This window comes from Schistocerca cancellata, chromosome 5, assembly GCF_023864275.1.
Source record: "Schistocerca cancellata isolate TAMUIC-IGC-003103 chromosome 5, iqSchCanc2.1, whole genome shotgun sequence".
Classification (NCBI taxonomy): Eukaryota; Metazoa; Arthropoda; class Insecta; order Orthoptera; family Acrididae; genus Schistocerca; species Schistocerca cancellata.
In genome coordinates, this window is record NC_064630.1 from 506,597,840 (window position 1) to 506,624,969 (window position 27,130).

Sequence of the window (27,130 nt, forward strand, 5' to 3'; positions counted from 1 at the left end):
GTCTCATCGATTGCATGCGTAGTCGTTGGAGAGACATCTGCCATTAGTGCCACTTACATCACATTCCCCTCTTTTCCTCTTCGCTGCAGTAAATGGGAACATGAAAATCTGTTTCCAAACAAGTATATTGTCAGCAGGTTACACACGCAGTACTGGATCATTAATCATCCTCGTCGAGTGTACAGTGGTGACCAGTATCAGGTGGAAGAGGAGCCAGTATCGACATTGTGGCCGTCCGGAACCTGACGTATGCATTATTCGTGACCGGATCCTCTGGGACGGAGGCGGCTCAGCTCGTATTGATTTATGATCCAGCCGGTGGGGCCGGCGGCGTGCTGTGTAGTGTGTACAGCGCGGAGCCGCGCCGGACATCGTCCCCGCTGGCTCCGCCTCCATTTTCTAGATTACTGTCGCAGCGCTGGGAAAGGAAAGCGGGCCAGGGAGCGGCGGACTGCTCGGGGCGAGCCAGTCCACGGCGGAGAGCGGTCTGTTATCTGGGCGGCGCAGCGGCACAGCTAAACATCTCGAAAGAGTAATTCACGCACTATAAGAAAGGAAAAAAATGGATGAGGCGGTATACTCTGAGGCAACAAAAGCCGTGGGACAGCGATGTGCACATACACAGATGGCGAGAGTATTGCGTTTACAAGGTATAAAAGGGCATTGCATTATTGGCAGAGCTGTCATTTGTACTCAGGTGATTCGTGTGAAAAGGTTTCCGACGTGATTGTGGCCGCACGGCGGGAATTAACAGACTTTGAACGCGGACTGGTGGTTGGAGCTGGAAGCATGGGACGTTCCATTTCGGAACTTGTTCGGGAATTCAGTGTTCCGAATCCACAGTGTCAAGAGTGTACCACATTTCAGGCATTACCTCTCATCATGGACAATGCAGTGGCCGACGTCCTTCACATAGCGACCAAAAGCGGCGACGTTTGCGTTGTCAGTGCTAACAGACAAGCAGCATTGCGTGATATAACCACAGAATTCAATGAGGGACGTACGACCAACGCCTCCGTTAGGACAGTGCTGCGAAATTTGATGTTAATGGGCCTTGGCAGGAGACGACCGACCCAAGTGCCTTTGCTAACAGCACGAAATTGCCTGCAGCGCGTCTCGTGGTCTCGTGACCATGTCGGTTGGATCCTAGGCGGCTGGCATGGTCAGATGAGTCTCGATTTCAGTGGAAGAGGTGGTAGAAGGGTTCGAGTGTGGCGCAGACACCACGAATCCATAGATCCAAGTTATCAATAAGAAACTGTGCAACCTCCTGGCTCCATAATGTTGTGGGCTGTGTTTTCATGGAATGGACTGGGTCCTCTGATCCAACTGAACTGATCATTGACTGAAAATAGTTATGTTCAGGCTACTTGGAGACAGTTTGCAGCCGCTCATGTACTTCCTGTTTCCAAACAACAATGTCATATCACGAAATTGCCTGCAGCGCGTCTCGTGGTCTCGTGACCATGTCGGTTGGATCCTAGGCGGCTGGCATGGTCAGATGAGTCTCGATTTCATTGGAAGAGGTGGTAGAAGGGTTCGAGTGTGGCGCAGACACCACGAATCCATAGACCCAAGTTATCAATAAGAAACTGTGCAAGCTCCTGGCTCCATAATGTTGTGGGCTGTGTTTTCATGGAATGGACTGGGTCCTCTGATCCAACTGAACTGATCATTGACTGAAAATAGTTATGTTCAGGCTACTTGGAGACAGTTTGCAGCCGCTCATGTACTTCCTGTTTCCAAACAACAATGTCATATCACCCGGCCACAATTGTTTGCGATTGGTTTGAAGAACATTCTGGACAATTAGAACAAATGATTTAGCCTCTCAGACCGCCCGACGCGAATTCCGTCGAATGTTTCTGGAACATAATCGAGAGGTCACTTCGTGCACTGTATCCCGCTCCGGCAACACTTTCACAATAATGAACAGCTATAGAGGGAGCGTGGCTCAATATTTATGCACGCCGTTTGCAACGACTTACTGAGTCCATGCTACGTCAGGTTGCTGCACTACGCCGGGCAGCAAGAAGACCGACACGGTATTAGGAGATATCCCACGACTTCCGTCACCTCAGTGTATTGGAGCTCGTATTCAAGTACTGCGAGAAGTATTCATAAAGTTCTAATTATCACCACAAAAATATAATGTACATAACCAGTTGTTTTGGTTGTTTGACGGTTCAATGCCCGCCATCCGACTACACACTGAAATCCCCACCCCACTGTACGGCAACACACCTTCAGATGAGCCATTACAAAAAAGGAGTATCATGACATAATTCGTTTTCGGCAGCAGCAGAAATGGGGGAGCCGTCACACACCAATCCAGATAACTTCTTTACCTGTCTCGACCGGCCTGGCTCAATATTTGCTCTGCTGCCAAAAACGAGTTACCAAACGATACATCACTTCACGAACGAGATACGCTATTTTGATTTGCCTCCTCTATCGGTGTGTTTCACGATGTAGACATGTACCGGGAAACAAGTAAAAAATAATTGCTAACTTACTTATCGAAGTGATTAAACTTTATAACTATTCCTCATAATTGGCAATATTACACGGTACACCTGTATTGTTAATGAATCCCGTTCCAATGTTTAATTTTATGGTGAAAATTCTTAAATTTTTACATCTGCTGTAGCTACTGTCTCTTTCAACAGAATAACTTATCTCCTCCCCCCCCCCCCCCCCCCCCCCCCACAGAGAGTGGAAGGAATGTTATAGTAAAAAATTGCACCCAATGAAATACGTATAAACTCGTCGTACAAAATACACTGCGGTATAAAAATAGTGAAGTATCCAGAAGGGGAAGAACAAATGAATTAAATCTTCACATCTCCATTGAGTTTTTCAGTCCCAAAGTAGGTCCTTAAGGCGCAAACCATTTATTTCGACTGACTTCGTACGACAATATCCTAAGGAAGAGAACTACGTCGAAGTTTTCCACTCATAACTTTTGACGAGCATCGGTCTGGCGTTGTTCACTACCGCACAACAAGTAACAGTAATAACAAATAAAATAATGGAACTTCCTGGCAGATTAAAACTGTGTGCCCGACCGAGACTCGAACTCGGGACCTTTGCCTTCCGCGGGCAAGTACTCTACCAACTGAGCTACCGAAGCACGACTCACGCCCGGTACTCACAGCTTTACTTCTGCCAGTACCTCGTCTCCTACCTTCCAAACTTTACAGAAGCTCTCCTGCGAACCTTGCAGAACTAGCACTCCTGAAAGAAAGGATATTGCGGAGACATGGCTTAGCCACAGCCTGGGGGATGTTTCCAGAATGAGATTTTCACTCTGCAGCGGAGTGTGCGCTGATATGAAACTTCCTGGCAGATTAAAACTGTGTGCCCGACCGAGACTCGAACTCGGGACCTTTGCCCGAGTTCGAGTCTCGGTCGGGCACACAGTTTTAATCTGCCAGGAAGTTTCATATCAGCGCACACTCCGCTGCAGAGTGAAAATCTCATTCTGGAATAAAATAATGGCTCCTGCAAACCACAAAAACAAAAACATAAGAACGGGTCAACGACCACGGATAATAACGAGGTGCCTGAAACTGGAGAACAGTGCAAGCGGGAAGTTTCGTCGTCGTCGTCGTTGTTGTTTTTGTTGTATCGGTGGTGGTGGTGGTTAAGGTTTCGCAATTTCTGGTCTCGTGGAATTGGCCGAAAGGGTGCCGTGCCTGCCGCGTGAGCTTCCCCCGTTCTTCATGCATCGTAGCTGTCATCTTATTCTGAACAGACTAGTTCCTCTACATTCCCGTAAATATCTACCGTAAGGTTTCCCTGGTACACGATTCATACATCAATGTTTGGGGGAGGAGTTTGTGTTGATGGGGAAGAACAGGCGGAAACTTAAAGCTTGCACGGATGGGTAAACTGGAAAGGTACATGCCCTGCGAGACAAGTGTCTCGCAGATTTCAATACGACGCTTGCCACAAATGCTATATAAAAACACATTGTTTAAAGTCAAATTTCTTTAAGAACGTGGAAAATCTATTGTGAAGGCTACTTTCGGGATATCATTAAATATACATTGCGTTATTTCAGAGTGTCACCAGTTAGTAGTTAGACTTACCGTATTGGATTATTTCCCACATTCAAAGCATTAATAAACTGGAATGGATCGCAGCACTTCATATCGCGTTTCAAGTATTATTACTCGCCAATAGGTTTGCTGTTGTGGCATACCTCGCTGCAACATACTAGAATGCGAAGCTGCTGGTCTCGTGCCCGACCAGACCTCAACTTGCAAATAACACGGGACCCGCCTTCCGGTGTTTAGAAACAAGCCTCCGCTGCCAACTGCGTTCCCCCACGTGCAGCTTTATTTTCGGCAGGAAGTCGTGTTGTACTGAATGGGTCTGACAGAAAGGCACCCGCTGCTGCCCGGCGCTTTAGGGCACTGATGTCAGCTGTTGCTGCTGCCTCCCCTCCACGCGCTGAGTGATCCCACTCGTCAGACACGGCACTTGACTTGCGTTTCTGTTCAGTTTGTAAGTATTCTCCTGGCGTAGTGACCAGTCCTCATATAAGGTTTCTTTCCAGTTGCGGTACGTAAACATGAATGCTGCTGTAAGAGGGCTCAGCTGCTAACGTACAGAAACCACTGTTTCAGATGTTTCTCCCTAGTTTTTGATAATGGCCGCACTGCGTGCTATTAGTACATAAACCTCGGATACTTATGGAAATATACGCTTCTGTTCTAAAAGTTCTTGGCCCGTAAAACATTTGTCAACATAGACGTTTTTGTAGATCATTACATTTACGAGTAGTCTAACAACTTTGGAACTTTTAAGTAACCTCAGTAAAATATTTCCGGCCCTGCAAAAGAAGCATCTATTTCACCTGCATTTGATACGAATCATCGTCCACATAGGCATTCATTCAGGCTTAAGAACATAAAAGAAGGCTCGGACGAAAATGCAGCGAAATACTTCGGTGGTGGAAGAACAACTAAGCAGTTGCGCAACAGCAACAATCTGAGATGCGTTTGAACGGGCGCTAAAGTTGTGGAAGAGAGAAGTTGACATGAAGCTTGAATAGTGACTTTCAGCTTCTCTAGCAGTTCAGCGTAATACTCCCAAGTGGTGGAAAGTTACCGTTTGACGGCCTATCCACGTCGAACTCATGATGGCTGGACGGAGAATTGAATTTCGCACCTACTGATTATATAATTAGTACATTGTAACCACCCTAACTAATTTTACGAAAGTAGCCTTAAGCTAGTTTGTGACCGTGGCTAATGGATAAAGATGATCGGCTTGGGAAGGCAGGTTTAAAACAATATACAGTGTTGCATACAAATTTTTCACTGTACTCGGGTTTTTCTCAACACTGTGGACAGCCAACGAATACAATTCAGTTGGCAGGACACTTACCCGCGAAAGGCAAAGGTCCCGAGTTCCAGTCATGGTCCGCCACACAGTTTTAATCTGTCAGGAAGTTTCGAACTTTACGTCGCAGTTGATAGTGGGAAACTGCATTTTCGAACGCTGCGTGTTCGCTGTTGATTTTCGTCAATTAATGTGCAGTCAAATGAACTTTCCTCGTACTACATACATTAATTGTTCTTTAATTTTTATATCTGAGTCCGGAATTTATTTAAAGGCACCATTCATACGTATGAATATGATTCAGTATGCATGTGATTTAAGCTACAATCCTCTGGTTTCATCAACATCATTAATCCTATGGTATTTATGTAGTCATTTCATATTTTTTATATTATTTGATGACTTATCTACTTATTAAAAAGCGTTTGAGCATCAGTTCTGTATTAAATGTATAGGTTTTAAAGCAACAGTGCATGACCAGTCCTTATGGTATTATAACGTGTCATGCCAACTAGTAAGGTCGTGCATTGCCCACAAAGATAGCGGCAAATAAAACCGCCGGCATGCTCTTACCGTGATTAAAACTTTTTGTTTTGATCTGTGATACGTGTTCAGGTAGGTCGGTAGACAGAATGCTGCTATCGGCGCTTCTCCTTGCAACGAGACCTTTTCACGAAATTTCAATCGCCAATTTTGCCCTGTGAATGCCAAACTATTTTCAGTCTACGTAACGAGAAATGACCATTGTGGTAATAAAAAAAATCAGTGAGTGCAGCAAAAGATTTGTGTGTTCATTTACTCCTCGGGCTATTACAGAGTGGCAGAACGATGTAAAAATAGTGCGGAAATGTTTCTGTGCACCCTGTCAAACACTCAAATATGAAATGCAGAGTAAAGCATGTAGATGTATGTGGACCCACTTTTCCTAATTTTTTTGGAAGGAACGAAGTAGATTGTAGAGTCTGATCCTCCACCATGTTCAGTAAAGTGAACGACGAAGTGATATATGATAAGACAAGAAGTCTATCGCAGTGTAGGTGGAGGGAGCACCTCAGGATTCATTCGAAGTAGTTTGGGAAGCTTCGAAGAAATCACGCGAGGACGGGGGACTTCTCGAGGTCGCATTTGGGGCTATCCCAGTTCTACTTTTATTTGTTAGGAAGTATTTATTTCGGCACATGCTTTGAAGTTGAGTAGTAGGTTGATGGCAGTGGACCAGTTGTTTAAAGCCAGCTCCCATTGTAGAAGCATATGAAATTATCGTTATATCAGCGAACTTCTGAGCAGCGGCGTATAGGATTTCAAACATTCTCTGAAATTCTAACCAGCACGCATTTTAGTTTCAGCTCTTTCAGTTCTTTTGGTACATCGTCATGAACAATAAGCAACTTCCAGACAGGGCAATTTCGTAGCACGTTCACTAATCACTTTTTTTCCCTCCAGCTTTCAGAATCCCACTGTCGACTACAATACGGCAGGAAATCCAGACCACTTACATACGTGTGTAATTTTTATTAGGTTGATTATAAGTAAAGTGTACATAGAAACCGAAAAACAAGAATAAAAAGGAACGAAGGAGAGAAAAAAATTGTCATCCTATCTGAAACGAAGAGTAAGTGTCAGTGAAAATTGAATATGGTACAACAATAGATCGAAAGCCACCTTGCGATTTGTCTCAATTTGCTGTACGCCGTGGACGGACAAAGCGAAATAATACTTGTTAAAGGCTGCTCTGAAAGGTCGCCACGCAGACAAGAACACAGCATTGTTACGTGGCCTGCAACCTCCCTTTTCTTAAACAAAATCATGTGGGCTCGGCAAGCACTCGTTCCATATTAATCTTAATTGTAAAAGTTTCTTTATAATTTGGTTTAAATTATTACACATATGTTCGAGAACGGTACGAACAGAGCACATATTTATTAAGGGCACACGTAACATGGGAAACTCCCCATCGCACCCCCCTCAGACTTTGTGGTAGAATGGCTCCGTAGTTAGCCTGACAAAAGCTGAACATAGATCAAGCATGAAAACAGGAAGAAGGTGTACTGAACTATGGAAAAAGAAACAAAATCGAAACAGTGAATGGCCTGAGCTCACATATGCAACATCGAGCAAATGTCAAGAACCACAGGGTCGTGGTTCGGTGACGGACTTCGAAACTGGAAATCGCTGTTCAAATCTCCCTCCTCTTCCTTTTTTTCACAAAATTACAACTTTCCGTTCCGTCATTGACGTGTAGGTTCTTCTGTATTCATACTATACATTGGTTATGGAATATGAGTCATGCGGTAAGAATATATCACCGTCACAAATAAATTTGATGATTAGTAAGAGCAGGGAGCTGCTGCATAGACCTCTCACAGAAATGAACACAACAAACAAATGGGTGTGAACTATGTTACAACATAGGAATTCAAGAGTCAAAACTTGAGGTAATCGGGTGGAACAAATTAGAGGTAATACGTATGGAGATTCCTTTTGTACACCTCGCTGTTGCAGACGGACATTAAATCACCACACAGACACGAATTTGAATACAGCGAACAGACACGCCATTGACCGGACGGACAGTTCGTAATTTTGTGAAAAAAAGGGGGAACGAGAGAGATTTGAACACGGATATCCCGTTTCTCAGTCCAATACTTTGATCATTCAACCGCGACGCCGACGCTATACAGCTACGCCACATTCAAACGCGACGCCGACGCTGTACAGCTGCCCCAAAGTCGCACATCTTGAGTTTGGGCCGTTCACTGTTCCGATTTTGCTTCTTTTGCTATTTCAGTACACCTTCTTCGTGTTTTCAAGCTTGATCTGTGTTCAGTTTTTGAAGGGCTATTCACTGGGACATCTTACCACTAAATCTGAGAAGGGTGCGATGGGGAGTTTCCCTTGTAAGTACGAGGCAAGACAAACACGCGCCCTAGGTTTCGTGAAGCAGCTTCGCTGTCTCGAACCAGAACACGTAATCAGTGTGTCAGTACACAGCGACGCTTGTCATCTCCCTCCCTCCCTCCCCCTCTCCTCCTCCTCCTCCTCCTCTCTCTCTCTCTCTCTCTCTCTCACTCTCTCTCTCTCTCTCTCTCTCTCTCTCTCTCTCTCTCTCTCTCTCTCTCTCTTACCCTGCCCTCTTCTGTCTCTAGTGATCTACGCTGAGGTTGGTTTGCAGCAGTACTCCATTCCTCTGTTCTGTCCGCCTTCTTCTTAGCTGCCACGTATGAAGTGCAGCCCACATCATACATAATCTGCCGCATGTATGACATCCTTGCTCGTCCCCGGCGATTCTTTCCCTCAGTAGCTCCTTCTGCTATTGCTCTAGTGATATTCTTGTCTCGTAAAATTTGTCCTGCCTCTTCTTCTCTGTCTCCAGAGAGATCGGGTTTCCTATACTCTTCTCAGTACCTCTTCAGTGGTAACTGTCTCTCCAGCTGATCTTCATCCTTTTTTAGCCCCAGATCTCTACTTCTTCTAGCCGTCTTCTCTCTTGTTTTCCTATTGTTCAAGTTTCATACCAGTACAGGGCCACACTCCAAACAAATGATCCGTTTCCTTATTTCCAGACTGATGTCCATGGCGGTTGGTAAGTTATTTCTCAGATTAAATTCAATTTTGGCCTGCTGTATGCTGTTCACAATTTCTTTCCGGCTTATACCGTCCCAATTTCTTTCCAGCATCTACCTTCCCAGGCGATGCTACCTCCCAAATAAGTAAATTTCTTTATCACATTTATCTCCTCTCTTCCAATTCTTATTTTGAGCCTCTGTTAGCACTGCGTACCATCGCTACAATCTTCCGCTTTTTTATTCTCATTACACACTATTACAGAAAATGCTTTGCATTGTGCTGAGGACCTATAGCTTTCCTCCTGGTTGTAAGCACTGAAGGGAGAGAGAGAGAGAGAGAGAGAGAGAGAGAGAGAGAGAGAACACACATCCTTGTCTCACGCCTTTGCTAATTCTTGCTTCTTGGTACTGATGAAACTTTCTAATCGCAGGCATTTCATTTTTATAGAAGCTGAGTCACTCGCATATATTCGTATTTTAGACCTGCATTCTTCAACGCTCTGACTATCTCTTGCCACATAACAATATTACATTCCTTTTCTAGGTCTACAAAGGCAGTGTAAGTTGTTCATTATTCTGTATTTGCGACGCATGTCTCCCGTTAGTAGCCAGAGTGAAAAAGTGATATGGTTATTATGATGCTGCCTGGTGTACTCAGAACTGCAGGGTAATTGAAACGTGGGAAAGAATTTAGTTTGAAATTGCACAGCTGTCGCTGCCACGGCCATATTGGACGTGCGGGTAACAGCAAACGGACATCACTGCTCCCCGTATGTCGGTCATTTAGTTATTCAGATCCAGGTGTAAAATCACATAGGAATTAACTGCTGCTCGTAGATTTTGCATATCCACGGTATCGGCGTCAACTTTATCATCAGTTCTGTGTGAAATGACTGCTTCGTTTATTTGCAATAACGTTTTAGCAGCCTGCCGTTTCCTCTTGCAGATGCCATCTTCTCTTTCTTTCAGTTAAATTTCATTCGAGTTTCTGAAAGCAAACAAGAACAAAAAGTGAGCTGTAACCTCAAAAAGACAGCGTAATAATGCACAGCGAAGCAAAATGAGGCAAATTTTATTGTGTAGTCACAGTGCTCCACAGTACAAAATTCAAGTGCACTTATGGTTTGGTCATCCTGGCGCGACCAGAATGTATTTTAACGTGCATGTTATGGCGGCTAACTCGTTCTTCTATTCGGCATTTAGATGATGTAGCTGACGCAATAGTTAGAGAAATATTAGTTTGCTGTATAGATCGTTGTTTCTCAGTTACTACGTGGGAAAATACACTCCTAGTTGTCGTTAGTGTAGCATGACGGCTAAAACTGGATCAGAACAACAGTTGCATACATTTTGTTTTTCTCGTCTCTAGTTTAGGAAAATATAATTGAGGAAAATGACTCTTCATTTCCTCGAAATGTAACCTTACTCAAGAGAGCAATAAAAGTGGTTTTTTTTTGTTGATCTATTACTCAAGATAGGTGATTACCGGGCTGGTCCCCCGTCCCGCCTTAGTTACACGGCTCGCAGACATCTGAACACGTTCGCACTTTGCCTTGGATTACACTCGTCGCAGACAGTTGGGGTACACTAATTCCGTCCCGGGGGGTGCGGGGTGGCGGCAGGAAGGGCATCCGGCCACCCCCCTAAAACTAACCTTGCCACATCCGATTAACCATGCCGACTCTGCGTAACCGCGGGAAAAAGGCACAAGCGATAGATAGATCTATTACTCAAGATACCAATCTGTCTCCTAAATGAAACAACCAACCTGATCTTCTGGTTTGTTATTGATCGCTTTCAAACTATTTAATTTGTAAATTAGAATTATTTTATGTGCTCCTCCTAAGTAGCATAACATACCGCGACTCAAGAGCTTTGATCTTTCTGGAAAAGCAAAAGCGCGTAAAAAAATTTATGCACCGGCGAACGGGTTTATCTGGGAGATGAGTAGTTATGACGAGAAAATGTTTTTCAATGATGTCTTCCTAAAGCAAATACATTACAACGCCCTCTTAGATGAGGAATTCGCTGGTTAAACCACCTATATTACAGAGATTCTTTACTGCATCTTGTTAGCTAATTTTTCTTTGGGATTAGTTAATGTCGTAAATGTAAAAATTTCGAGTATTCGACTGTGATCAAAGCATGTGGAATATTTATTGCCGCGTTTGTGTTGTTGAAGAAAAAAGAGAAGTATAGACGATGAAAATAGGTCCTGGCACTTGGTTTCCTTAAGTCGAATGTTATCAAAGGGGCTGCTGACATTAATATCCCGACCTGGCAGCGGATGGTGATTGTGATGGTGAGCGTGTTGATGCTTGTGGTGGTGGTGGTGCTGGTGCTGGTGATGCGTCGCATTTGTCGCTCCATGAAACACTACAAACAGGTGTAGGATTAATCTCGTCAGACTGAATCATAATGAGAAAATTTTTGTCACCGAATGGCACGCCGCTACACTATCGTGCATAGTGACTTCGGCTGTGAAGGATGGTGGTAAGTACTTTATCTGAAATTACCCTTCTTGCAACAAACTGACAAATCCCACTCTTATGTGAACATGGTGACTAACACACATTTCTGATTTTATTTTCAGATGTTGAGTAAATCTAAGTCATGTACCATTGTTGGCAGGGAGATCGCGTTCGCCAGGTTCAGCCTAATTGCAAAGGTTCTTTTTCTTCGTCGCGCTCAGTAGCGATGGGAAAAACCGACCGGTTAAAAGTGATAACGGTGTTTTGGTTCTGAATAACCGGTGTTTTTTGATATTTGACTGGCCTAAGTTATAACAGTTTTTTTATTTTTACTGACAAGCCGATAAAAAAAGAAATATCAGTTAGCCATAACAGCAGTGCTAAAATTTTTGGTTTTTTAAATAAACTTTTTTTAGAAAAACGAGTAATGTTTATTCGCAAAATATACATTGCTTTGAAATACTGCGTTATAATCGAAAATGAGAAAAGCGATCAGTGCTGTTTTAATAACAATGCCGACAGAAAGGAGCAATAAACACATGGCAAGGAATTGGTAAAGCATTGCTGTGACAATAGTGTACCTGTGTCAATGTGGCATGACCTATTACGTAGTACACGTGCATGCGATGTAGAAGACTTGCTCCATCTGGTCTACGTAGTAGTTTCTCACTGTCGCCTTCGGACATAAATTGTTTTGCAGAACGTCTAGTCTGGAAGTATTTTGCGAATTGCGATATTAGTTAAGTAAAATGCTCCATTTGCTTTAAAAGATTAAAAACAGGGGGACCCACAACAAACTTGGACAGCATATGAGGAGAAAACTTAACAGTTCATTCGTACTTTACGATAAAAATAGAAAATACCTGATCCGATGCCTGCGTCTACATAATATGCTTTTATCTGCTTGTAGCCTTTTTAACACGACAAACTAGCATGAAAAATAGAAGTCTTCAACATCAGTTTTGACCCTTTAGCACTGAAAATTCGTAGCACTCGACTAGTTGTGTGATCCTCGTTTACAACACGATTTTTGAACAGAGTTTCAAAAAACTGGAATCCAAGGAGAATACTATGTATTTTGAAAGTGAGGGAGTCAAAATTTTCAGTCTTCGTTCAATTTCTGCGTTTACTGCCAGAAACAATAAGAATAAAATACCAGAAACCGGTTATTTTGAGCGATTTTAACAATCAGGTTAAACTGGCGTTGAAAAAAACAGTGATAACCGAAAACCGGTTGTTTCAGCGATAACCGCCATCCCTAGCGCACAGTGACACTTTTCCTCACGAAGTGTGGGAGTTGCGTGTTTAAGTGTTTCTGATAAGCGTAGGAGACTACGCGTTATGTGTAGCGTGGTGTCATGTTTGTGTTGGATGATGACGAGAGAAGGGGGAGAGCGGAACCCGGTGCCAGCATGTACCCTGCTGCTCTTGAATAACACAAAAGGGGCCGCCGAGATTAACGTTCCCATCCGACGGATCTTCATCAACAGTGTCACATGCCCTCGTTTCATGAACAGTTGTGAAGAGATTTGGAGCTCAATCGAGGAAATTAGCGCAAATTCTGGTGATCGGGAGCCTTACGCCACCATCCCTCCTCCCCTTCGCCGTAAAGCCAAATGGAAAGCAACCAACATGACGTGGCGTTCCAGGCGGTTACCCATCCAAATACTGGCCACACTCGACGTTGCGTACCTTCGGTGATCTGACAATAAATTGTATTTTCAGTGAGGCAAGGCCGTGATTGCTGTGAAGGCCACAGAGATTACGCTTACTCGTGTGAGACCGCGGTAACATCATCTGACAGGGCTCGAAAGGGGCCTCTTTGTGTGTCTCCATTTGGTCGGGTGAGCGCATCGTGTGCAATCCAAATAGTGAGGCATTCGGGATGTATGAAATGTAAATTGCGAATACGGTGCAACAACACCTATACAATTTACTGGAAACATGAGAAAATTTATACTGGAGCGAAATTCGAAATCAGGTTTCACGTTCGTCGCGAGCAGTCGCCTTACCCGCCTCGGCTATCCGAGCACACTTACAGGACCGACCCAAATCTCCATATGTCTGTTCCTTCGAACATTGCATCGAACTGTACTGACAGTGTCAAATAAAGATACTGCAATAATGCATTCGGATGTGACAGTGGCCCGATGTTGGACTGCATGGGAACATGATGACAGGCATACTCGTCGTGAAGGTTCCGGTCAGCCATGTCTCATCGCGACAAGAGAGGATCATCGTACTGTGCAACAAGCTTCTCTTCTACCAGGCAAGCACAAGTATGGACTCCCTACAACACTGTCTGACCCTGCACCATTGGTCACATTTGTCAGCGAACATTGTGGTGACCTGGAAGAGGGCCCTCCCCCCCCCCCCCCCCTCCCCTGCTCTCTCTCTCTCTCTCTCTCTCTCTCTCTCTCTCTCTCTCGCTTGTGCGCTCTCTCTCTCTGTTAGCTACTGAAGTATATAGAACGTGGAAAACGTTCATTCAAACAGTTTGAATTATTTACACACTGTGGGTTAATCGTTCGCTAAACTTGGAAGAAAGCTGCTTACCGCTTTTGGGCCTGTATTTCTGATTAAAAAGCATATATGGGATCCCAGATGACGGCGTCAATGTCGGTGTATCCAGCGAGCTGCTGGCTACTGCCTTGGGGAAGACGGGCGGCCCTGGCTTTATGCATAATTCAGGAGGTGCCCTCCCAGACTGCCCAGCTTCCTGCGGCATGTTCGCAACCTCACAGGCCGTGACGGTTCACTTAGTCAAATCACACAACTGCGACACATTGCCTAAGTGCTCAAAATCCTTTCAAAAATCCGAAATTTTAAGGAAATCATGTATATCATCGATGTGAAAAAATATCTTAACAAAAAATGTTCCTGTAATTCAACAGCTTCCAAAAATTTCAGATAGCCTAAATACTGAAATGGCGTCTTCTGATGGTGCTTTAGAGGAATGTCACCCTTTAGTCGATCGCAGACAGATATCAAGGGATTGTGACATGTAGCGAGCCAAGAAATTAGACCAGTTCACTAATTTAGTACTCTTAAATCGGTTTGATGCAAGCAGTCGTAACGAATAACAATTATATGGAAGCACATAAGATAGCCAATAGAGATTTCATGCAGTAGTGACTGGGAGAGAAAGCTGTCTTATTGCAGAATTTAGTTTTTCCAAGTGTCCTTAGCCTGAAGTACCTTAGCGTTAATACAAAATAAAGGCAACGAATTGCCACTATATTACATTTTTATTTCACATCTGAACTAGCGATTTCGTAACACAAAGATTTGAAGTGCACACGAAACTGTGAAACTATAGTTTCTTTCCAAATAGTGGTTAACATGTTCCGAGACGTATCAACGTGCGTAGCTGATTTAAATCCAACTATGAAAGCCATAGTTTACCAACCATAATAGTGAACATATGATGCTGGTGATGCAGACGACACCAAGGTGAAGGTACTGTTGCTGAAACAATAACTTGAATCAGAGAGGGGCCCATTACCGTCGTAAAATTTACAGGGTGACAGTTATTGAAGTATATGAAAAAAAATCGTAAATTAGTTGCAAACTACGACGTGCACACACATTATTCAACATTTAAACGTAACTATAGATATTCGGATTTAGGTTATGATATGTTCGATATCCCTGCCGTCGCCGGCCGGAGTGGCCGAGCGGTTCTAGGCGCTACAGTCTGGAACTGCGCGACCGCTACGGTCGCAGGTTCGAATCCTGCCTCGGGCATGGACGTGTGTAATGTCCTTAGGTTAGTTAGGTTTAAGTAGTTCTAAGTTCTAGGGGACTGATGACCTGAGAAGTTAAGTCCCATAGTGCTCAGAGCCATATCCCTGCCGTCATTGGCTATGATGTGGCGCAGACGAATGGTGAAATTCTGCATGACCCGCTGAGGTGCCGGAAATCGACGCTGCTGATGGCTTCCTGAATGGCTGTTTCAGCTCAGCAGTAGTTCTGGTGTTACAACTTGTCTTTAATATAGCCCCACAAAAAGGCGTCACATGTGTTATTATCCGGAGAATTTGGGGGGCAATCGAGGCTCATGTCCGTGGCCTCTGGAAACCCCAGAGCCAGAATGCGGTCCCTAAAGTGTTCCTCCAGGACATAAAACACTCTCCTGCTTCGATGGTGTCAATCTCCGTCTTGCATGAACCACATCTTGTCGAAATCAGGGTCACTTTGGATAATGGGGATGAAATAATTTTCCAAAACCTTCACGTACCGCTCGGTAGTCACCGTGCCATCAAGGAATATCGCACCGATTATTCCGTGACTGGACATTGCACAGCACACAGTCACCCGTTGAGGGTGAAGAGATTGATCGCGAAATGCGGATTCTCAGTCCCCCAAACGCTCCGATTTTGCTTATTGACGAAACCATCCAAATGAAAGTGGGTTTCGTCAGAAAACTTAAGCCATGCATGCGCATACTAATTCCCATCATGCCCCGCAACCAACGATGCAGTTTGAACATCGTAACTCAAACCATTCAGAAGTTATGACGATTTTATGTCATATATTTCAGTAATTGCCACCCTGTATGAAGGCATAGGAGCTTTGGTGGATGTTAAGAGTAGTTGTGTGTGTGGCGCTCGTGCGTGCGTGCTTGCGTCGATGCGCTCTGTAAAACATATAATTTAATAATCCAGCATAGCCGTAAAAGTAGTAATATGTTGAAGAAAAGAAAACATTTTAGATTCAATCCATATTATTGCCCTGACGACAAGTGTTTGCTGCATCTTCGTTTAAGAGAGGTATATGTTTTCTTAAATTCGGATTAAGTATTCAGTAAGGACTGAATGTCATCTTTCAAATATGAAGTAATATTTCACGAAGTCGGGTGATACGGATAACATTTTCGCATAAGCCACTTCGAACAAAATGTGAAACGAGAGTCCGCGTTATTAAACAACTGCGTGAAACGGAATGGGTCGCAGATGATTAATTTTGAAAAAGATCGCAATTCGAACGCCTTAGAGATGCGGTATTGGTGGTAAATCGCTAGACAGATTTAAATTTCTTAATTTCCATAATTACTCCTGGTTGCAAGAGTAGAATACTGTTTACTTCGCGTAGATGAAGTTCGTGCATGGGGAGATGGAAAACAAAGGAGCGAGGAACTCGACGGTAAACGCTGGGCTGTAAACAACCCGGATGGTCGTTAACGGCGTACTGGAACTAAGGGCCTTGGAACGTGACCGATACAGGCGTGTGTGAAGGGGGGGCGCTTACGACCTCTCCTGCAATCTTCCTGCTGTCCCTAGTGCAAATTCCGCTCTAATATATCCAGAACTCGATCGCGTGCGCAGTTTAAACCTCCTGCATTGCTAACAAAAAGGCCTCTTTAAAAAGTTTTTTCAACACTACTTTCGTGTAAGTCTTTCATGACTTACGACAACGTTGGACATCCTAAATGCCAACATAAATTTTCTGTTTTAAGTCGAAAATAAAGCTATTGTATTAACCTCAACTGTCAATATGTAGTTTAAACGGCGTTTCAATGCAAGAAACATTGTCTTCAACTGTAAATAAAAAATTATCGGTTTCAAAGACCAAGTAAGACTACTATAATGTTGCATCGTTAGATCATACATCACAGTTTTTATCTCAAATAATGCACCTCTTGTAAACAATCGTCATTTTTATTTAAGATTGCAAGGAAAGACATTTCGTCTTCCTCCTCGCCTTTTCCCTTTTCCTTACGGGTTGGCATTGTTGCATGCATTTTAGTGACAGATAGTAGCTGGATGCGCTTCCTGACGCCACCACTCTCACGGAACCTGTGTACCCCATCTGCCTGCGACTAGAGTAAATCTCATGTTCAAGTGTGAGACTGTTTTCTGTTTGTGTAGCGTGTAACTGAGGCGGGACGTGGGTTGTAGCCCGGTATCCAGTTAGTTTGTGTAAGAAGCCGCTAAAAGCCACATCCAGGCTGGCAGGCAGACCAGTCCATTCGGGGCTGGCTTGGCTTCCCGAATCCCGGAAACATCGCGTTAACGCACTCGGCTCTCCGGACGGGTCTAACGAAAGAGATATACAACAAATAAAGTTTCCTATGTGTTTCTGTGTTTAACAGTTTGAAAGCCAGTGACATTACAGGAATTTTATATAACATTTACATCTTCATGTTCTGCAAACCACTGTGATGCTCATGGGACTGTATCACATATTAGGGTTCTTTCCATTTCCATCCGAGTACAGAGAGCGGGAAGAATGAATGTTTAAATGTATCTCTACGTGTTGTAATTAGTGTAATCTTGTCTTAATGATCGCTGCGGGAAGGATATGTTGGCGGATGAAGAATATCCTTCCCTTAATATGGCTTTCTGAAGCTCCTTAAGTATTATTTAGCAGGATAATTGGCGAAAATCTTCAAGCGCCTGCCAATTCAGTTTTCTCAACGTTTCCCTGACGCTCACCCGTGAGTCAAATATCCTGTGTCCATTCGTACTGTAATTTTTTGAATGAGTGGAATATCTCCTGTTAGTCCTATTTCGCATAGGTCTCACACACTTGAGAAATATTCTAGGCTGTGGCGCAGAAATGATTTGTAAGGTGTCTTCTGCGAAGAGTGACTGCGTCTCGCAGTACCCTGTCAATGAATCGAAAAAATGGTTCAAATGGCTCTGAGCACTATGGGTTTCAACGTCTGAGGTCATCAGTCCCCTAGACTTAGAACTACTTAAACCTAAGGACATCACACACATCCATGCCCGAGGCAGGATTCGAACCTGCGACCGTAGCAGCAGCGCGGTTCCGGACTGGAGCGCCTAGAACCGCTCGGCCACTGCAATGAATCGAAGTGAGTGTGTGTGTGTGTGAGTGTGTGTGTGTGTGTGTGTGTGTGTGTGTGTGTGTGTGTGTGTGTGTGATCAATCCATTTCTTATCCCTACATATTTGTACGAGTCAACTAATTCCAGTTCTCACTCACTGACGTAGTAGTCTGCGCTTTGTTAAATACATAATTTTACATTTCTGGGGATTTGAAACAAGTTGCCAGTCGTTTCACCATTGTGAAACATTATCAAGATCTGACGAAATATTTTTGTTGCCTCTTTCCTATACAAATTCAACACAAACAGCTGCGAAATCTGAAAAATTTCTGAGGTTGCTATTGATATTCGTCTACCAGGTCATTAACATAGATTATGAAGAAGGGCCCCAACACACTTCAGTGAGGCTCGCCTGAAGTTACTTCTACCTCTCCATCTAAGATAACATGCTGTGTCCTCAATCCAGTCACACATTTTGTTTGATCCCTCCATATAGACGGACATTAGTTGATAATCGTTGCTTTAATACTTTTTAACAATTGTGATTCTTAGCTGTGCTACGTTTAATATAATGAAAAAAGCAGCTTTATATGTGAAAATTTTGCCTTGTGGAATATGTGTATAGATTTCAGTTTTATGATAGGGATTGCAGAAACCCTTCAGATTTTCTTTTTATTTCTAAAAGTTAGCAGCTGCTCACGGTTCTAAATGCCCTCCGACCAGGGAGTAGATTGTGAAACAACTAATAGAGTTTCCGTGGAATTGTTGTTGCAGAGATGGCCGCATTCATGAAGGCGACCAGATCCTGGCAATCGATGGTCAGCCGCTGGACTCAAACATCTCGCACCAGCAGGCCATCAGCATCCTGCAGAAGGCGCGCGGGCTGGTGGAACTGGTGGTAGCCCGCAACGCTGCCGACGAGGACGTAGCGCCGCCGTCCCCCTCCCCGTCACCCGTAGACCGCTCCCCGTCCGCCATCAGCGACACATCCAAGGCGGGCTCTGACATGGTGGTAAGTGCAGCAGCGGGTTACGGCCGTGCCAGTGTGTGTGGACGTGCTGTGACGTTAAAAATATGATCAAAAAAACTTTCCTTCCTAATATCAAATCTCCAAACTTTCTAGATCTGCAGTATGCTCACCACACTTCGTTTCTACTTTCTCGATAAGCTTGTTACATAAATACCACTTTTAGGAGAATTTGAAATAATGTTGGCAACACCAGTTTTTTATCACTTTGCCATCACGGGATGATTCAGCCAAGCTGTTCGCCTAAAGTATTTCCGGCACTGTTAAAGACATCGTAATTGTGTTTTCGCACTATGAACTGTGAGAAAATCGTCATCAAATTACTTCTCATAGCTGTTTTAATTAAGCAGACAACGTTATCAGCTTCGCTTTTTCAACTGAAAACGTATTAATTTTTGCTGTTAGCATCTTAGCTCTAAAAGAGACTAATTCAACGGCGTTTTTCTGTTCAAAATCCGATTACTAGTTTCAGAGTAAGTACAATATTAGGATTTATTTGTTCTGAACATGAAACCCATTGCTGTATTATGCGGAAATTCGTCGTTTCATACCTAAGTAAAGAAGTACCTCAGGTCTGATAAGGAGGTAGCAGTGTGTTGCATAGCCGCGATAACGGTGTACACCGCCCAGTCATAGTAATGAGGCCACTCGTAAAAAGCCTGAATAACCACCTCCTGCAGCACGGACCGCTGCGAGACGTACAGAAAGAGAGTCAGTGAGGTCGTGTAAGGCACCGACAGGGATGTGAAGCCGAGCCGAATGTAGTCCTGTGGCCAGCTGCGCTAGGTTTCTCGGTTGAGGATCCGTGACGCGAACAGTCCTAGAGAGGTAGTTTTACAGATTCCCAATTGGGTTTAAATCCGGGGAGTTCGATGGCCAGGGCAGTACTGTAAACTCATCCTTGTGCTCTTTGAATCAAACACGTACACAGCTATCTGCCAAAGGGAAAACAAACTATTTGTAGTGGTGGACATGGTCCTCAAGGACAGATGCGTACTTTCGTTGAACCAATGTACTCTCCAGAACAACGGGATCACCAAGGGAATGTAACGAAAACATTCCCCAGAGGTAACGCTTCCTCCTCTGGTCTGGACCCTTCCGACGATTGCTCCAGAATGTTTGCTTTCTGTCCAATGGAGCATAAAACGTGATTCATCTGAAAAGCCCATTGTCGTCACTCAGTAGACGCCGAGTTGCAATATTGGCGTGCAAATTCCAGCCGTCGTCGCTGATGAACAGCAATCAGCATGGGTGCATGAAGCAGACGCCCGCGACGGAGGCCCGGTCACAGGAAAATTCGCTGAACGGTCGTTGAGAAGACACAGTTGGTAGCGCTTTGGTTCATCTAGACGGTCTGTTGCTCTACAGTTGCATGTCTGTTCGCCCGTACACATCTCCGCAGTCAACATTCATCCCTTTCATCTATGACCCGCGGTGCGCCCCTGTTGTCTCGGCGTCAGTTTTGGATAGCGCCATTTTGCCACCAACGCTATACTTTAACCACGGTTGCACGCGAACGGTTTACAGACTTAGCCGTTTCGTAACTGCTTCCACTCTCGGCTGAAAAGCCAATCATCATGCCCGTTTGTGCGTCAGATAAGTTGCTCCGTTTCCATATTACGACTACGACTGCACTGTTTTCCACGTCCCTCCGACATACGTCATATACCCTCCACTGTTAGTGCTGCCACGTGTCGCTTGTGAATGCTTATTGCACGTTGACGTCGAACATAGATGGTGGTCACATTAGTGTGACTGGGCCGTGTAAAAGGGGCGTGGAGGAAACGTAGCTGTCATTTGTCTGTGTCATTCTTGTGTGTCGAGTGCTGGTTAGTTTGAAGGAGGGGGGGGGGGGAGTCTTTCAAAGAGGAAGAGAAACTAGATGTGCTGCTAACTTACGGATAATGCAGAAGGAACACGAAAATGAGTTGAGATACACGCACAAATGTGTTTCGACTGACGGTGTCCAACAAGAATAACAATTCCGTGAATGTGTCAAAAATTGTTCGTGGAAGAGTACTGGAATACTACGCAGAAGGTGAGAAGGTGGCCTTCAACGACCGGAGCGAACGAAATAGGTATTCCTGCAGCAGCTGCTCATAGTCCGCACGTTAGCTACAGAGAAATTACGATTGCCTCTGAAATAAGTCAGCCTCGCGTTTTTCGCATTTTGCGCGCACGCGCCAAACAGCTTCCATCCACATCTTGTGTCACTTCACACGCAGATTAACTAGCAAGACAGCAGAAGATGCATGGAGTTCCGTCGCTCGTCTCTGATGCGACTTTAGGACAATAAACGATTCCTTCAAAGAATTCTCTATACCGAGAAATAACCTTTGCGCATCATGGGAAGCTGAAGGCATGAAATATAGATATGCATTATTGGGCAGCTGAGAACCCGTGCTGCATGAGGCAGGTTGAACACCAGAGGCAGCAGAGTGTGAACGTTCGGTGCTAGATTATTCGAGACCTACATGATTGGCCCTTATTTCACTGAAGAAACCGTGACAGGTGTAACATACAATTTTTTAACGAATCGTTACCCGCTCTGCTAGAGGAAGTGGCACTTGAAATATGTAGATGAATGCTGTACCAGCACGCTGGGGTGCCCAGTTCACTACTTTCTTATGGCTAGTAAAGCGATCACCCAACTCTTTCCTGATCTTTGTATAGGACGAGAAGGCGTTGACCTGCACGTTCGTATTATTACTTATTTATATATCACACGGATATACATATAGGATTCCCAGCAAAATTTACCCAATAAAGTACAAAAGGAATATGCAAGAGCCCTGGCCTCAGTTGACCTTCCACAGTGATGTCAAGAGAGTCTGTACATTCCAGTGTTGTTGGAGAAGCAGTAATGTTATCCTGCCTGCCCCCACTGAAAGGTCTCTTTGGGACAGTCCTCTACAATGTGGTCAATTTTCTGCTTTGAAGCTTCACGTCAACGTTCGTGTAATTTAACACTGGGTGAGACAGAGTTCCGATGTCTTAGATGATTCAGAAAATATCTGGGATCAACGGCTTGCATATTGAGCAAAATCTTATACAAAATGCTAGAGCGCATCTTTTTAGCGTCCATTCGGTGCGATTATTACCAGAATAAGGACAACTAATAACATTTTTTTCTCCTTGCATCGGCAGCAAATGAAAATATATATGTACCCAAGTCAGAGCCTAATCAATATCAAAAGCACGAAGGAAAAAAAAAATAAAGCATCACAACCACGATATTTGAAGGGACGGTGTTACGTCACGGTCGGGGGGGGGGGGGCGGGCGGGAGTAGTGAGATATTAACACGTTATATGTTTAAATTAGAGGAATCCGTGTCCGAACATTATGCAAACAACTATTCATATTTTATACACAAACAAGTTTCAGCACAATTGTGATTCTGATATTGTTCTTTACAATGTTAACTTGTGAAATCTTTTTTGTATTATTATACAACTTGTACTAGCTATTTTTGTGGTAACTATCCTCATCTGCATGCTCATCCATTGTAGGAAAAAAGCAGAATCCCTGTTTAAACTTGCATGTTACAATATTCTGCTTCGCAAAACACGATGTTCTTCTTGCCGATCTGTGATTTTCTTTTATGAAGTTTGAAGTTGTAACAGACAAAAGTGATTCATCCGAACATTCACCAGTTCTGTGTATTTTCCTACAACAGATGAGCGCGCAGGTAAGGACAGGCACCACAAAAATAATCATGGCAAGCTGCAGAATAATACAAAAAACATTGCAAGGAATAAGACCTGAATAAAAGTACCCACTGATGACGACACACATGTGCTGAATCATATTTGGGCATTAATATGAGTAGGTGGTTCCGTAATAGGTGGACCTGAATTCTCGCAATTTAATCTGCAAATAAGGCTAGTGTTAGGGTTTCAAAACCGAACGGTGATGATAGTACAAATATTGTGGCCTCTATTTAGGGTTCCGTACCTCGATCAGTAGAAAGGGAACCCTCACAGGACCACTTTGTTGTCCGTCCGTCTCTGTGTCTGTCTGTCTGTCCAACTGTTAAAAACCTTTTTTCTTTGTGACGGGTAGACGTATCAAATTATACAACATAGTCCCTTGGCCTTGTAGTAAACGTAAGCTTCTAAGTTATTGCAACCAAAATAGAGCAGCATTTGCATCACATGTTTTGATACCCGAAAACTCACTCATCAAAACATATAGATTACTTCCCGTTGACATAGAATCATGAAATTTGGCGTTAAAAGTAAACAACAAAATCCGGAAAGTGTTAATTTGTAATTATGTCACGCACAAAAGTATTTGCTCTGTTATTTGTTTTCCGACTTCGTAATTAAAATTAAAACGTTCTCGAGAGTCCTGGAATTCAGTGTCGATAAAAGGCAAAAACCGTCGAGATTCTTGATTCCCAGGATGTATGAACCGTGTGTATACATAATTAAGGACGTACGGAACCTTCAGGGCGGGAGCCCAATGCACACCTGGCTAATTTTTTTAATTAGTTTATAGTAGCAACACAAGAACGGAGAAGTCTGATCTCGAGAACCAAAAGGAATGAAAAAAACACATCCGAGAATTTTTGAAGATACTGCTAAGCTGCTTGGAGCATCGTACTACACTTGAACCAAACACCCAGTTGTACAGGATGATTCAAAAGGATGGACACAATTTCGGCTGGTTATATTTCCTGTACTATACATTTTATTTAAATTCTATCAAGAATATTTGAAAGAGGGTGTTGTAAAGTTTTGAATGCCACCGCTAGAGCGCTCCAGCTGTAGCGTATACCGCGTCAGTTTTAGGCGAGATGGTTGGTTACTATCCAACATAAGACCTGCGTTCGTGAGTTCAGTAAAAGCTAGTCTGCGACTGCGGCGAAGCGTGCACTTCAGCGTAATTTTAACTTCGAACTTCCCACGGGGAAGAGCATTGATAGCTTGAACAAACAGTTTCACGAAACTGGCTCTCTGTGTAAAGAAAAATCCCTGACCCACCGCGTGTATCGGAGGAGCACGTGGAGCGCAGTCGAGTGAGCTTTGAAGGCAGTCCATTGAAATCAACCCGTACAGCGAGCAGGAACTTGGACTACCGCAAACAACTGTCTGGCGTGTATTCAGGCGCCTGTTAATGTACGAACCATACCATCGACAACGAGCCTAGGCTCTCCGCACAAACGATAAGTTAAAGCGTGTAGAAATTGGCGACCTTACGCTCAGAAACATGGAAGAAGGTGAATTGTTCCTGCGTCGTGTAATTTTTAGTGATGAAGCTACGTTTCCACTAAATGGAAAAGTCAACAGGCACAACTTTCGGATATGGGAGATGCAAAATCCCCATGTAACACTGGAACATGAGCGGGACAGCCACAAACTTAATGTGTTTTGCGCGGTATAGTTTGTAGACGTTACTGTTTTGACGTCAGTACGATTACTGGAGTAACGTATCTGAGAATGCTACAAAACTGGCTTGATCCTCAAATGAAAGATGGTTTCTGATTTGTAACTTCCCCGAGTGTTTTGCTCTGTTACACTTCTAATATAGCTTGTGGTGTACCCAGTGCTCCTCAGAAGTCTTTCCAGGTGTTGCATTTCGCGTCAGAGGTGCTGCGAATATGTGAGCCGTAGCACCTCAGACGCGAAGTCAACACCTGGAAAGTGTTCAAAAATGCCGGCCGCGGTGGCCATGCGGTTCTAGGCGCTTCAGTCCGGAACCGCGCGACTGCTATGGTCGCAGGTTCGAATCCTGCCTCGGGCATGGATGTGTGTGATGTCCTTAGGTTAGTTAGGTTTAAGTAGTTCTAAGTTCTAGGGGACTGATGACCTTAGAAGTTAAGTCCCATAGTGCTCAGAGCAATTTGAACCATTTTTTGTTCAATCTAAGGACATCACACACATCCATGCTCGAGTCAGGATTCGAACCTGCGGCCGTAGCGGTCGCGCGGTTCCAGACTGTAGCGCCTAGAACCGTTCGGCCACCCCGGCCGGCTGGAAAGTGTTCTGAGGAGCAATAGGTACTCCACAAGTGATATTAGAAGTGTAACAGAGCCAAACACTCGACGAAGTGACAAATCAGAAAAAGAAATATCGGTTACGGCCTTACTGACATGCAGTCCCAGAGTGACGGACAAAATCGGTCTATATTGCTCAAACAAGGCGTAAAGACTATTTTCAAACCGACAAAGAAGATCAAAGAGTGTCTTAGATGGGCAAAGGAGACAAGGGACCCCCTTGCAATGTCGGCAATGTACCGCATACCATGCACATGCGGAAAAGTTCATGTCGGAATGACACCAGGATCAAAGAACATAAACTGTTTTGGAGGTTGGGGCAGGTGACAGTGCACGCACTATATGAAACCGACCACGTAGTAAAATTCGCCCACACGGAAATTCTGGCCGGCGGCTGTGACCGAGCGGTTCTAGGCGCTTCAGTCCGAAACTTCGCTGCTGCTACGGTCGCAGGTTCGAATCCTGCCTCGGGCTTGGATGTGTGTGATGTCCTTAGGTTAGTTAGGTTTAATTAGTTCTAAGTCTAAGGGACTGATGATCTCAGATGTAAGTCCCATTCCGTTCTGGCTATAGAGAAAAACTATCACACCCGCTTGTTCAGAGAAGCTACAGAAATACAAAAACACGGGAATAGCTTCAACAAGAAAGAAAAAAGCCTCGAGATAAACGGATCGTGGTTCCCCGTGCTGCAGCGAACGACCGTCGCAGGTAGCAAGAGGAGAAACGCGCCGGAAATGACCGCGGCGAAGCCCTCCGACGTTCGCGCGCCAGGCACATATAGTCTGCGGTCGCGAGCTCGGCTCCAGTTCTCCACCAGCAATGGAGGGTGAAGCTTTGACATTGCCAGCCACTCGTGCTGGCGGCGCAACGTCAGAAAAATTATCAGACGAACGTCGGCCGAAGAACCCGAGACAGAAGCCAATAGGCAGTCTGTCACATTCGTCGTCGACTGTTGGATGAATTCAGCTACCGTCTAGACCACAGACGTTATCCGTGCAGCTGCAGGAGAGCATGTTGATCACATGTAAACTTCCATGCGTGTACAGCATGTTCGGAAATTCCCGTTTCAAACTTCAAGGATTTATAGAGGGGAGTGGGTTCATAATACACTCCTGGAAATTGAAATAAGAACACCGTGAATTCATTTTCCCAGGAAGGGGAAACTTTATTGACACATTCCTGGGGTCAGATACATCACATGATCACACTGACAGAACCACAGGCACATAGACACAGGCAACAGAGCATGCACAATGTCGGCACTAGTACAGTGTATATCCACCTTTCGCAGCAATGCAGGCTGCTATTCTCCCATGGAGACGAACGTAGAGATGCTGGATGTAGTCCTGTCGAACGGCTTGCCATGCCATTTCCACCTGGCGCCTCAGTTGGACCAGCGTTCGTGCTGGACGTGCAGACCGCGTGAGACGACGCTTCATCCAGTCCCAAACATGCTCAATGGGGGACAGATCCGGAGATCTTGCTGGCCAGGGTAGTTGACTTACACCTTCTAGAGCACGTTGGGTGGCACGGGATACATGCGGACGTGCATTGTCCTGTTGGAACAGCAAGTTCCCTTGCCGGTCTAGGAATGGTAGAACGATGGGTTCGATGACGGTTTGGATGTACCGTGCACTATTCAGTGTCCCCTCGACGATCACCAGTGGTGTACGGCCAGTGTAGGAGATCGCTCCCCACACCATGATGCCGGGTGTTGGCCATGTGTGCCTCGGTCGTATGCAGTCCTGATTGTGGCGCTCACCTGCACGGCGCCAAACACGCATACGACCATCATTGGTACCAAGGCAGAAGCGACTCTCATCGCTGAAGACGACACGTCTCCATTCGTCCCTCCATTCACGCCTGTCGCGACACCACTGGAGGCGGGCTGCACTATGTTGGGGCGTGAGCGGATGACGGCCT

The 27,130-nt window shown here is 44.6% G+C and overlaps 1 protein-coding gene across 3 annotated transcripts in view; it reads left to right on the forward strand.

Moving 5' to 3' along the window:
• Positions 1–27,130, forward strand: part of LOC126189017 (patj homolog) — a 490,590-nt gene that overhangs the window by 339,920 nt on the left and 123,540 nt on the right. For all 3 annotated transcript variants that reach the window (XM_049930836.1, XM_049930835.1, XM_049930837.1), the window contains one exon: positions 18,956–19,193. In XM_049930836.1, the coding sequence (XP_049786793.1) occupies positions 18,956–19,193 (238 nt within the window). The remainder of the gene's footprint in view (positions 1–18,955; positions 19,194–27,130) is intronic.